We start from the raw sequence: 12,368 nt of genomic DNA, 5'->3' as shown, positions 1-12,368 counted from the left end.
AGTAATGAACTGATGAACTCTGATACTTTGTTTTTTTTATTTGTTTGTTTCTAAAGATTTTATTTATTTATTCATGAGAGACCGAGAAAAAGAGAGAGGCAGAGACCTACGCAGAGGGAGAAGCAGGCTCCATGCGGGGAGCCTGATGTGGGACTCGATACCCATATTCCAGGATCATGCCCTGGGCCTTAAGGCAGACACTCAACCACTGAGCCACCCAGGTGTCCCTTTTTTTTTTCTTTCTTTCTTTTTTTTTTCTTCTTTTTTTTTTTTTTGAATACTGGCTGAGACCTACTGATTTATATCCCACTAAGGAGTTGAGACCTGCAACTTGTAAAATACAGCTTTAGGCTAGGGTGAATATAAACACTGCATTTGTTTTTCATTTTTTATGGATTCTTATTTTTTTCCCAAAAGGGACTCTCACTGTATATTTTTCTTTTACTACTTTCTAATGGACAGTTGCTTGTGTTATAAAGACAGAACCATTGTCACTCATCAATTTATGGTGAATTTTCTTCATCCAGAAAAAAATATTTAAAATATCCCTTAGGAGCACCTGGATGGCTCAGTTGGTTTAAGTGTCTGCCTTAAGCTTGGGACATGAGCACAGGGTCCTTGAATCAAGCCCCACATCGGGCTCCTTGCTCAACAGGGAGCCTGCTTTGCCCTCTGCCTCTGCCTGCCACTCTGCCTGCTACCCTGCCTACTTGTGCATGCTCTCTCTCTCTGTCAAATAAATCTCAAAAGAAAATATCTATTAAATATCATTTTTGAAATTGAAAATTTCTGTTTTGGTAGTAGAATTAAATACTGTACTTGATTTTAGAGTTTTGTTTTTGTAAGGGTTAACTAATACTGATTTCTATTTCACATACATATTTTTTTTTTTTTAATTCATTCATGAGAGACACACACAGAGAGAGAGAGAGGCAGAGACACAAGCAGAGGGAGAAGCAGGCTCCATGCAGGGAGCCCGACATGGGACTCGATCCTGGGACTCCAGGATCACACCCTGGGCTGAAGGCGGCGCTAAACCGCTGAGCCACCCAGGCTGCCCTCACATATATTTTAAATTGTCCCTAGTATAGGGCACTTGAATGCCTCAGTTGGTTGAGCAGCCAACTCTTCGTTTTGACTCAGGTCATGATCTCATGGGTCATGAGATTGATCCCCACATTGGGCTCCGTACTCAATGGGAAGTCTGCTTGAAGATTCTCTCCCTATGTGCCTTCTCTCTCTCTCTCTCTCTCTCTCTCTCTCTCAAATTAATTAATTATCTCTGGTACTTTAGCAAAAATAGAAACTTAAAAACAGGCTTCTGACCATAATGAGATACCACCTTACACACTTGGGATGGCTACTATCCAAAAAAACCCCAGAAAATAGCAGGGTTGACAAGGATATGGAGAAATCGAAACCCTTGTGCATTGCTGGTGGGAATGCAAAATGTTGCAACCACTGTAGAAAACAGTGTGTCAGTTCCTCAAAAAATTGATCATAGCATTACCCTGTGATCCAGCAAATTCCACTTGTGGGTTTATACCCCAAAGAATTCAAAGCAAAGTCTCAAAGACATATTTATAGCATTATTTACAATAGCCAAAAGACAGAAACAACCCAAGTCTTCCTTGACAGATGAAGGAATAAACAAAAATTATTTATACATAAAATGGAATGTTATTCAACCTTAAAAAGAAAAGAAATTCTGATACATGCTACAACATGGATAGACCTTGAGGATGTTATGCTAAGTGAGGTAAGCCAGTCACAAAAAAGAAAATACTGTTAAGGTACCTAGAGCAGTCAAGTTCATAGAGACAGAAGGTGGAATGGTAGGTGATGGGGGCTGGAGGGAGAGGGGAGTGTGCAGCTGTTTAATTATTAGTATAGTTTCAATTTTACAAGATGAGAAAAGGTCTGGAGAGAGGTTGCACAATAATGTGAATGTATTTAACACTACTGGACTATAGGTTAAAAATGGTTAGGATGGTAAATGTTTTGGGTATTTTACCACATTTTTTTAAAATATTGGTTTCTGAATGTTTCTAACTCTTAGGAAAGTAGCATGTTGGGATCCCTGGGTGGTGCAGCGGTTTGGTGCCTGCCTTTGGCCCAGGACGCGGTCCTGGATATCCGGGATCGAATCCCACGTCAGGCTCCCAGTACATGGAGCCTGCTTCTCCCTCTGCCTGTGTCTCTACCTCTCTCTCTCTCACTGTGTGCCTATCATAAATAAATAAAAGTTTAAAAAAAAAAAAAAAAGAAAAAAAAGGAAAGTAGCATGTTGATTACTTCGAGTAATAAATTATCAACTTATGTTTCAACAGTTCTGCATTTTCCAACTGGTGAGCACTGAGAACAACCGCTATAGTCTAGATCACATTTCTTCCCTATTCACTTCTCAGGTAGGTTGGATCATTCTTTGCATATCATGCACATACTGGAAAGACATACTGACTGATGCAACTATGTTATAAAGGGATGGAAATCTTAAAATGGAATATTTAACAATATATGCAAACAAAATTCCATGGTACTCTTTTTTTTTATGTTTTTACTTCTCATCTTGATAAAAATTTAAGTTACTATAAGCTATTAATCTTTCTTATTTTAACCTCTTTTTCCCCACATTTCCCTGTAGGAGACACTGATTGACTTTGCCATCACCTCTACAGATATCTGGGCCATGTGGCATGATGCTGAGAACCAAACAGTTGTGAAATACATCAACTATGAACAGTATGGATCACTTACTTCTGTCATGCTGCCTCACCCCAAGGAGTTTGATACTTAGAAAACAGCAGAGATTTTTATGTAACCAAAGTCAAGTGTTTGCATTGAAAGGATTCAGCCCTGGGTTCGCCAGTTGTTATCTATTTTCTGAAACTCTTTTGTATTTTGTGTTATTTCTTACTTTTTGGTTTTAGAACAAAATGAAGGGTACTTAGGGTTGGAATGAGATAAAATACCATATTTCTTGAGAGAAATGGTATGTACCCGAAATACTTGTAATTTGGGAGTTTTCTTTGCTTCTGAACACAATGTTTCTGACAGCCACAACTTCCAAAAGATATTGCAGCCCCTTTGGGTTCTCAACTTTCTAATAAGAAGAGAAATTGATTGTATAAGTATAGTGCTTTTCAAACCGTAACACAACTTAACGTGTTGATAATAACTAATATTATGTATATTAGGTCTCTAATATTTTTAGTGTACAGGATAATAGTATAAAATGCTTTAGTAGTTACAAAATACATTAAAGAAATAATTTTGAATCAAACATTGGTATACCCCTGAAATAATTTGTGTAGGATTCCCTGGAATACATTTAACTCCTTAACTAAACTAATTAAACCTTAGGGATCTCTCTTAATCCTGTATTCTAGAACAGAACTATAGGAATAGTTGAGCCACAGCTCAGAAAATATGAGAGTACTCCTTATAGATAGCATTCAACAAAGTGGTAAAAAGCAAAGACTCTGGTATCAGATGAGAGTTTGAGTCTGGTTGTGAAACTGAGTAGCTGTGAGATGCCCTAAGCCTCACTTTCACCATCTGCAAAATGGGGTTAAAACATCCTTTGGAGTTACCATAAGGCTTACATGAGTAATACCCTTAACTACATTTAGCATAGTGTCTAATATATAGTAAATGTACACTATAAGTAAGCTATTATTTGTAGATTTGTGATTAGTGTTTTAATTTCAGGAGGATGCCTGTTAAACTAAGATACTTCTGTAAAGACAAACTGCTGAAAATAAGTTTGTTTGTTTGTTTGTTTATTTTAAGACTTGAAAGATCAACAGCAGGGGTGCCTGGGTGGCTCAGTCAGTTAAGCATCTGCCTTCAGCTCAGGTTATGATCTCAGGCTCCTAGGATTGAGCCCCACATTGGGCTCCCTGCTCACAGGGAGTCTGCTTTTCCCTCTGCCTCTCCTCTCCACTTGTCCTCCCTCTCTTTCAAACAAATAAATAATTAAATATTTTTTAAAAAAATCAACAGCATAAGCTTTTAGTTAATTTTATGTAGACTGATGGCCTTTTTTTTTCCCTGTAGTAATGCTGCAGGTCAATGGAATTCGGTTTTTATGCACTCTCTGCCAGAGGAAGAGATCATTCTCAGAGATGATCAAGACCCCAGAGTAAGCAACATTAAAGTTTTATATAAGGGTATGATTTACTCTGATCATTAGTTTGAGAAGAATCAGTTGTATTAGTCCAAGTTCTTTCAGCTGCAGGTGAAAGAAACCTCAAACTGACTTAGGCTTAAAAGGAAAATATATTGGGGCACCTGGGTGGCTCAAGTTAAGCGTTTGCCTTCGGCTCAGGTCGTGATCCCAGGGTTCTGAGATCGGGCTCACTGCTCAGTGGGGAGCCTCCTCTCCCTCTGCTCATGCTCTCTCTCTTGCACTCTCTCTGTCAAATAAAACCTTTGAAAAGGGAGTGGGGGGAACCTATTGATTTGAGAAGCTGAGAATTACCTAGCTTCAGCCATGGCTGAAACAATGCTTTTCAGAGCTTAATCTTTCCTTTGTCTCTATTCTGCTTTCCTCCTTGATGGGTTTATTCTCAGGAAGGTTCCCTGAGTATGTGCCTTCCAGGAATTTAACAACCCCAGAGGAAAGAGAAAGCCTCTGTCCCTGGTCCTGAAATAGACTCATTTACCTGGCTTGAGCCATGCTGATTTCTGACATAGTGAGCCGAAGGAATAGAATAATCTGGCTTGGCATGAGAAACCTGTCCAATCTGCTTTTTGCTCCTGTGGAGATGATAAAGTCAGTTTGAGTATGGGTCAAGGAGGAATGGTTCCCCAGAGAAAGCTAGGGATTAGTTAGTAAAAGAAGGGAAGTGGATCGTGGGCAGACATAAACACTAAGTATCCACTATACTGACCATGTTGGTATATGCATATAAACTAGAAATCAGATAAATTCTGTTAGCAATATATGCTATGAAGAAAATAACTTTAGGGATGCCTGGGTAGCTCAACGATTGAACACCTGCCTTCAGCTCAGGTCATGATCCCAGGGTCCCGCCTGTGGCTACCCGCAGGGAACCTGCTTCTCCGTCTGCCTATGTCTGCCTCTCTTTGTGTGTCTCTCATTAATAAATAAATAAAATCTTTTTTAAAAAGAAAGAAAAGAACTTTAAAAGGTAATACAATAGCGAGCAAACAGGCCAATCTCCCTGTTTTTCAGAGAGCTGCCTTCAGGATAAGTAGAAGCAAAAACTTTCAGTTGATGTCTTCATGTTAAAATGAGGTTGAAGATGAGGGGCCCTAGGTCATTCCCTAGAACCTCAGTAGAAAGAAAAAAACTTGAATGAAGGTCAGTCAGGTTTGCTACTTCCTGGCAAATCTGATTTAAAAATTTGGGCAAAATAATTAGGCAACATACAACTAACCATTTTATTTCTTTCTACTTCATTTCCCTAACTACAGCTTATTGCAAATTTTTGTTTGTTTTTACATGTAATGCCTATTCTTGGTTTCTTTTTTATATGTGAGACACTTTATGGATGGTGTAGAAGCCAGTTTAGTTTAATTGTTCTCTTCCCTGTGTGTATCACCAAGAAACTGGGTTTGCCTTTCCCATTTAAGGTTGGCATTTGACAAGCTGTTTCCCAGTGGAACTCTATGAAGTACTCCATGAAGAACACACTGATTTCTTATAGCATGCCTAATTGACTCAGAGGCACTGCAGTCTCCTCAGTGTGAATAGAACTACTCTAATACTTGGTATTGCTCAAATATAGAAAGGCCATGTTCATATAATGGAAACTCAAATGTTGATGCTATTGTGATGAATTCTTCCTTCAAAATTTTCTAAATTATATCTATTTGGTGTTAATTTTTTTTAAATAATATTAATTTTTGTTTTACTGTTCTGCAGGAGATGTATTTGCAGAATCTATTTACACCAGGACGATTCATAAATGCAGCTTTATGTAAAGCTTTACAGGTCAGCAAGAAAATATTTAATGTTTATTTAAAACTACCTCTTATTTTGTCATTATCATTGTGTAATTAATAATTAATGTTGGGACGCCTGGGTGGCTCAGCGATTTAGCCCCTGCCTTCCACCCAGGGGGGATCCTGGAGTCCCAGGATCAAGTCCCACATCAGGCTCCCTGCATGGAGCCTGCTTCTCCCTCTGCCTGTCTCTGCCTCTCTCTCTTTCTGTGTCTCTCATGAATAAATGGATAAAATCTTTAAAAAAACGATTACCATTAACTTTTGTTGTTTTATATACACTAAACACCAAACCTATTTTTGCAGTTGTAGATACATGTGTTTATTAGTGTGATTGTAAAAAAAATTTGTTTCCATTAAGTAAAGACTCCCAACAGGGAGATAGACCTCTAAGTACTTTCCCAATAACTAGTGAAGCATGCCAGTGGTAAAAAAGAAATTTGTGCTTATAGTATTATAAAAAGATACCATACTATACTGCATATAATCTCAGTACTTGAAAGAAATTTCAGATGTTTTCTTAGTTTTGATGGTACTCTATTTTTGCCCTTTTGTTAATACAGTGAAGGTCTGACTTAGTTCAGAATCAAAAAACCTCTGAAAATCTAATCTTCAAAAGTCACATGCCTTAAGAGACACTTAATGCTTTACAAAAGGATTCTTTAAAGTCACTTTGGCTTCTTTAAATTGCCATTGACTTCACGGATTGCAAATAGGGAGCCTGCTTCTCCGTCTGCCTATGTCTCTGCCTCTCTCTCTTTGTGTCTCTCATGAATAAATAAATAAAATATTTAATAAAAAATAAAAGCTCTTCCCAGTATTGGATCAAATTTAGTCCTTATCCTTTTGGTGGGGACTTCCTAAAACATGTCTCTTTGCTCAAAAGCAACTAGTCAAATATTTTAGAAATCCTCCCATATTGTCTCTCTCCAGATTAAATACACCCTGTTCCTTAACTTTCTCTCAAGTGATACCCCTTCTAGACCCTTGACTTTTCTTTTACACACATTCTTAAATATATGCTTATTGGATGTTTTCTCTTTTCCCTCTGCTAAAACTTCAGAGTGACATGGTCACTCTCTCCTAAGAGGTTTTTTTCTTTTCATTCCATCAGACTTTTTATTTGCTGACAATTAAATTTATGTGTTATGCTATCTCTTGCACACTGAAATAGTAAATAATCAATCCCTAAGGCATTTATTACATGCTCTCCTCTAGTACTCACTTCTAATAGAGTGACCAGCCACAAGACCAATTCCAGCTTGCTTTTGTGCCAGTCTTGGTTGTGTGTATTGAGCATCATTTTATATCTGCCTTCTAGCTGAGCAATAGTCTTTCTAGGTTTTTTCTTTTTCTAATCCAACTGTACCCTGTTATTATTCTGTCAGATTCATGTATATCTCTGGTTTACTCTGGTCTACAGAAATGACTTCAAAAAAAAGAAAGAAAAATGATTTCAAACTTGTGATTTTTTACATACAGAAATTACTTACAGTATTAGAAATAGATGGGTATTGTGACGCCTGGGTGGCTCAGCAGTTGGGTATCTGCCTTTGACTCAGGGCTTGATCCCAGGGTCCAGGATCGAGTCCCACATTGGGCTCCCTGCATGGAGCCTGCTTCTCTCTCTGCCTATGTCTCTGCCTCTCTCTCTCTCTCTCTCTCTCTCATGAGTAAATAAATAAAATCTTAAAAAAGAAATGGGTATTTCAGCTATATTCAGTTTCTATTGTATTGAGAATGCCTCAGTGCCTTCTAAATTGAAATATTTTTCATTCAGTTTTAGGTAGTACATAATACTCTAAAATGTCTCTTAATTTTAGATTTTCTGTCGAGGAACTGAGAGGAAGTCCGATCTTTCCTGGAGTGAACTGAAGAAAGAAGTCACTTTAGCTGTTGAAAGCGAGGTGAGGTTTGGGTAGAGAAAGAATGGTAATTTCTTGATCTAGGGTAGATTGGTGCTGAGGAATTGTTCACATTGTTCACTGGACCTTATTGGTAGGAAGTATACATGTTTAAACCTTTTGAGAATTAGAGAGATGTATAGTCTATAGGGTGTAATGCATAAAGGATATTCATTTGGCTATAACTGAGTAAAATGATATTAGATGATTATGTTTTAGGAAAGAAAGATCCCAAATGGTATTAAGAGTGTCTATCTCCCTCCCCCCCGCCCTTTTTCTTCTTTGCCAGCTCCAAGGAAGTGTGACAGAGTATGAGTTTTCCCAGGAGGAGTTTCGAAATTTACAACAGGAATTCTGGTGCAAGTTCTATGCCTGTTGTCTTCAGTACCAAGAAGCCCTCTCTCATCCTCTTGCCCTACATTTGAATCCACACACAAACATGGTGTGCCTGCTGAAAAAAGTAAGGGCACTAAAGCATGTAGAACTCCTTTAGATGGTTCAGAAGATTTTTCAGAATATCTGTCATATGTTGTAGTTAGCTTGTAGCACTTTTTTTTTTCTTTTAGAATTATAGCTCATTTGTCTTTAGGTAGTCTTCTACATTACTTAAAATTTTTTTGCGTTTTATTAAGTACCTTATTAAGTACTGAAGTGATTTCAAACTTGTAAGAATTACAAGAGTAGCGCAAAGAGCTCTTGTATACCCTTCACCCAGATTCATCATTTATTAACTTCCATATGCTTTCCTTCTATACATATTTATTCTTCTTGAGCTACTTGAGAGTTAGTCATAGACATTATGCCCCTTTATCCTTAAGTATTTTATCACGTATCTTAAGAACAGTGTATTCTTACATAACCACAGCACAATTTAAAGATCAGGTAATTCGATATTGATATGATATTGTCCAATTACTTGTGCCTATAATTTTTCTTCTGATCTAGGATCCAATCTAAGATCTTGGATATATTTGGTTGTCATGTTTATTTAGGTGAATCTTGTGCTTTTGTCAGCCTTTCTTTGTCTTTCATGACATTGACATTTTTTTGAAGACTATACCTGTTTTACAGAGTGTCTTTCATATTGGATATGTCTGGTGTTACCTCATAATAAGATTCAGGTCTCAATTTTTTATACCTGTAAACATTCATTGAAAAAAGTGTAATTGGAAGATTTGTATTTCCAGGGGTACCTGTCTTTCCTTGTGCCTTCCTCCTTAGTGGATCATTTGTATCTCCTGCCTGATGAGAACCTTTTGGCAGAGGATGAGGCAGCTATATCGGATGGTAATAATAATTATTGTGTCCATATTTAAGCCCCTTCCTACATAAATCCTATGCTTTGTTTCAAGTGGATGCAAAAAAACTTTGATTGCCCCTATGACCTTTCCTGGTCAATTTACCACAATATAAATATAGTAAGGAAAACTGAAGAGGCCTAAGCATCTCCAAGACCTCAGATAGATCCTTGGCATTTAATTATTAATATTTTATTTTAGTATATACTAAATCAGTGGCTTTTCATTGACTTGAGTCATGAACGTTAACTTTCTCTTAATAGATGTGGATATTGCTCGAGATGTCATGTGTCTTATAAAATGCCTTCGGCTGATTGGAGAGTCAGTAACTATGGATATGGCAGCAGTGATGGAAATGAGTTGTTACAACCTACAGTCTCCAGAAAAGGCTGCAGAACAGATTCTGGAAGATTTGATCACTATTGATGTGTAAGGAGAATTTAGGGTAAAGTGCATTTCCTAATAGAAATTTAGCAAATTTTAGTGCCAGAATCAAGTTTTTACTGTACATTCAAGTCTATGCAAAGTACTGATTTGAAGTTAAAATGAGTTCTAAATAGGTGTCTCCGTTTTTAAACAAAAAAATCTAACACATGAATTCAGATCTGGAAGCAGACTCAAATTATGGTCTAGGAGCACCGTGGTGGCTCATTCGCTTAGGCATCTGCCTTCAGCTTGGATCATGGTCCTGGGGTCCTAGGATTGAGCCTCATATCAGGCTCCCCACTAAGTAGGGAGCCTACTTCTCCTTCTATCTCTCCCTTCAGCTTGGGCTCTCTCTCAAATAAATAAAATCTTTTTAAAATAAATAAATAAATTAGTCTATTAACTCTTAACTGAGCTATAAATTCTAAAACAAAAGTATTTTCTCACATGCATTTTGTCTGTTATTTCTGAAAAAAAATGAGGAAAAATTTGCTATGTGAAATAAAAGTATCTGGTCTTCCTGTTCCTTAGAGTGTTTAGCGTACAAGACTTATAGTCTGTGTTACATAATCTCAGTAGTAATAGTTTTCTAATTATCCTTCTAGAGAAAATGTGATGGAGGATATTTGCAGTAAGCTGCAGGAGATCAAGAACCCAATCCAGGCCATTGGACTACTTGTGCGGGAAATGGATTACGAGACAGAAGTGGAAATGGAAAAGGGGTTCAATCCAGGTGAATGACAACAAACATGTCTCTTTGATTTAGAGAAAATAATTTAACTCCTTTTACATTCTTTTCCTTTTTTTTACTCTTAATTATAGCTCAGCCTTTGAATATTCGAATGAATCTTTCCCAGCTGTATGGTGGCAACACAGCAGCATGTATTGTGTGCAGAGGTGTGTGTAAAATTGCCAGTACTCGCTTCCTCATCTGCCGAGACCTTTTGATCTTACAGCATCTGTTAATGAGGCTGGGAGATGCCGTAAGTACTGCTAGAGGGAAACTTGTAAAATCTACTTAACACAGAGCAGAATGTCAGCTCTGTGAGAAGTCTTTTGTCTTTGTTCACTGCTCTATTACGTTTGACCTTTAGTAGATACCTAAAATTGCAGATTAAGAACATACATAACAGGGGATCCCTGGGTGGCGCAGTGGTTTAGCCCCTGCCTTTGGCCCAGGGCGTGATCCTGGAGACCAGGGATCAAGTCCCACGTCAGGCTCCCTGCGTGGAGCCTGCTTCTCCCTCTGCCTGTGTCTCTGCCTCTCTCTCTCTCTCTCTCTCTCTCACTCTCTGTCTCTCATGAATAAATAAATAAAACTTAAAAAAAAAAAAAAAAAGGACATACATAACAAGGGCACCTGGGTGGCTCAGTTGGTTAAGCATCTGCCGTCAGCTTAGATCACAATCCCAGGGTTCTGAGATCCACCCAGACGCCCCAGTTTATTGTACCTTACACAGCTTATCAGTATTTTCACATGTAGTTACCTAGCACAGTTTTATTCAACCAGTCCTGTTTGTGGCCATCCTGTTTGTTGCTAGTTTTTTTTTTCATACCTGTAAATGTCTGTACACCTCTGACTATATCTCTAAGATAAACTCTTAGAACTAGAATTGATTGGTCACAGGCTATGCCCACTTTTAAGGCTTTTGATGATGATGCCAAATTTTCCTCTATGTTCACAACTATTTTTATCTAAAAATAGCATGAGGAAGGTCTTAGATTTCCCTGTTCCTATTCTTGAATTCTAAGTTCAGAGATTCGGTGAAAGTTAACATCTTTGTTTTTTTCTCTTTCACCATCAGCATTTTTGTACTGTTAAATGTTTGGGTAGATATTTTTGCTACTCTAAAATTTAATAGGTGTGTTGCCTTTATGTACATATGTTGCTTTTTGTATGCCCTTTGTAACTGTGTTTGCTATCTATTTTACCTTTATCTGAACCTTAAGAGTTATCATCACTAATTGCTGTGTATGGTCTCACCTACCTACCTACCCATGTATAGGTGATCTTGGGAGCTGGTCAGCTAGTTCAAGACCAGCAAGACCTACTACACCGAACAACTCCTCTACTCTTATCTTATTATCTCATTAAGTGGGGAAGTCAATGCCTGGCAACTGATGTTCCAGTTGACACGTTGTGAGTTTCATTATTCTGATTATTTTTAAAATAAATTGTGAGCTTGAGTATTTTTTTCATTGTCTTAAAAAAATCTTAAACATAATGCAGTTATGTGCTTATGATATTCAGAGAACGTTTAGCTGCTTCATTTTCCAAAGGTCAAACGCAGCTTATAAGAATCAAAATACTAAGTATACATTGTTGTATATGTGGTTTTTTGAAAAGAAAAAAATGTTTATTCTGAAGTAGAAATGGAAAATATAATTTCTAAAATTTGTCTTTTCTTAGAAACTCATTTTTTATGCCTTTTTTTTTTTATCGAACTATAGTTGACACAATGTTACATGAATTTCAGGTATATAATTATTACATATTTGTGTGTGTTTGATGTAAAGATAAATCCTGTTGAAGGCAAAATAGATGAGATCACAGGGCAAGTTAGACCACACACAAAAATGTACTAGTTATTAAAAGTAGGCTGAGCTCCTTTATAACCAAAAGAAAAAGGAAAATCCATTATTTGCAAGAATTACATTTTCTTTTATTTTACATTTTCAATAAGATAAACTATCCTGTTTGGTAATGTGCTTTCAGTAGAGCTTTCATGTGCAACTCATTAATTAAAAGGACAGTGTTGTTGGGAAA

At 37.3% G+C, this 12,368-nt stretch overlaps 1 protein-coding gene across 1 annotated transcript in view; it reads left to right on the top strand.

Moving 5' to 3' along the window:
* Window positions 1-12,368, top strand: part of NUP160 (nucleoporin 160) — a 46,720-nt gene that overhangs the window by 13,624 nt on the left and 20,728 nt on the right. The window contains exons 8-18 of the mRNA XM_072790701.1: window positions 2,331-2,408; window positions 2,645-2,742; window positions 4,060-4,144; window positions 5,894-5,962; window positions 7,797-7,880; window positions 8,167-8,337; window positions 9,065-9,164; window positions 9,439-9,604; window positions 10,207-10,334; window positions 10,424-10,584; window positions 11,608-11,741. Coding sequence (XP_072646802.1) covers window positions 2,331-2,408; window positions 2,645-2,742; window positions 4,060-4,144; window positions 5,894-5,962; window positions 7,797-7,880; window positions 8,167-8,337; window positions 9,065-9,164; window positions 9,439-9,604; window positions 10,207-10,334; window positions 10,424-10,584; window positions 11,608-11,741 — 1,274 coding nt within the window. The remainder of the gene's footprint in view (window positions 1-2,330; window positions 2,409-2,644; window positions 2,743-4,059; window positions 4,145-5,893; window positions 5,963-7,796; window positions 7,881-8,166; window positions 8,338-9,064; window positions 9,165-9,438; window positions 9,605-10,206; window positions 10,335-10,423; window positions 10,585-11,607; window positions 11,742-12,368) is intronic.

This window comes from Canis lupus, chromosome 21 (assembly GCF_048164855.1).
Source record: "Canis lupus baileyi chromosome 21, mCanLup2.hap1, whole genome shotgun sequence".
Taxonomy (NCBI): Eukaryota; Metazoa; Chordata; class Mammalia; order Carnivora; family Canidae; genus Canis; species Canis lupus.
Note: the sequence above shows the minus strand (reverse complement) of the source record. Positions and strands in the feature narration are given on the sequence as shown.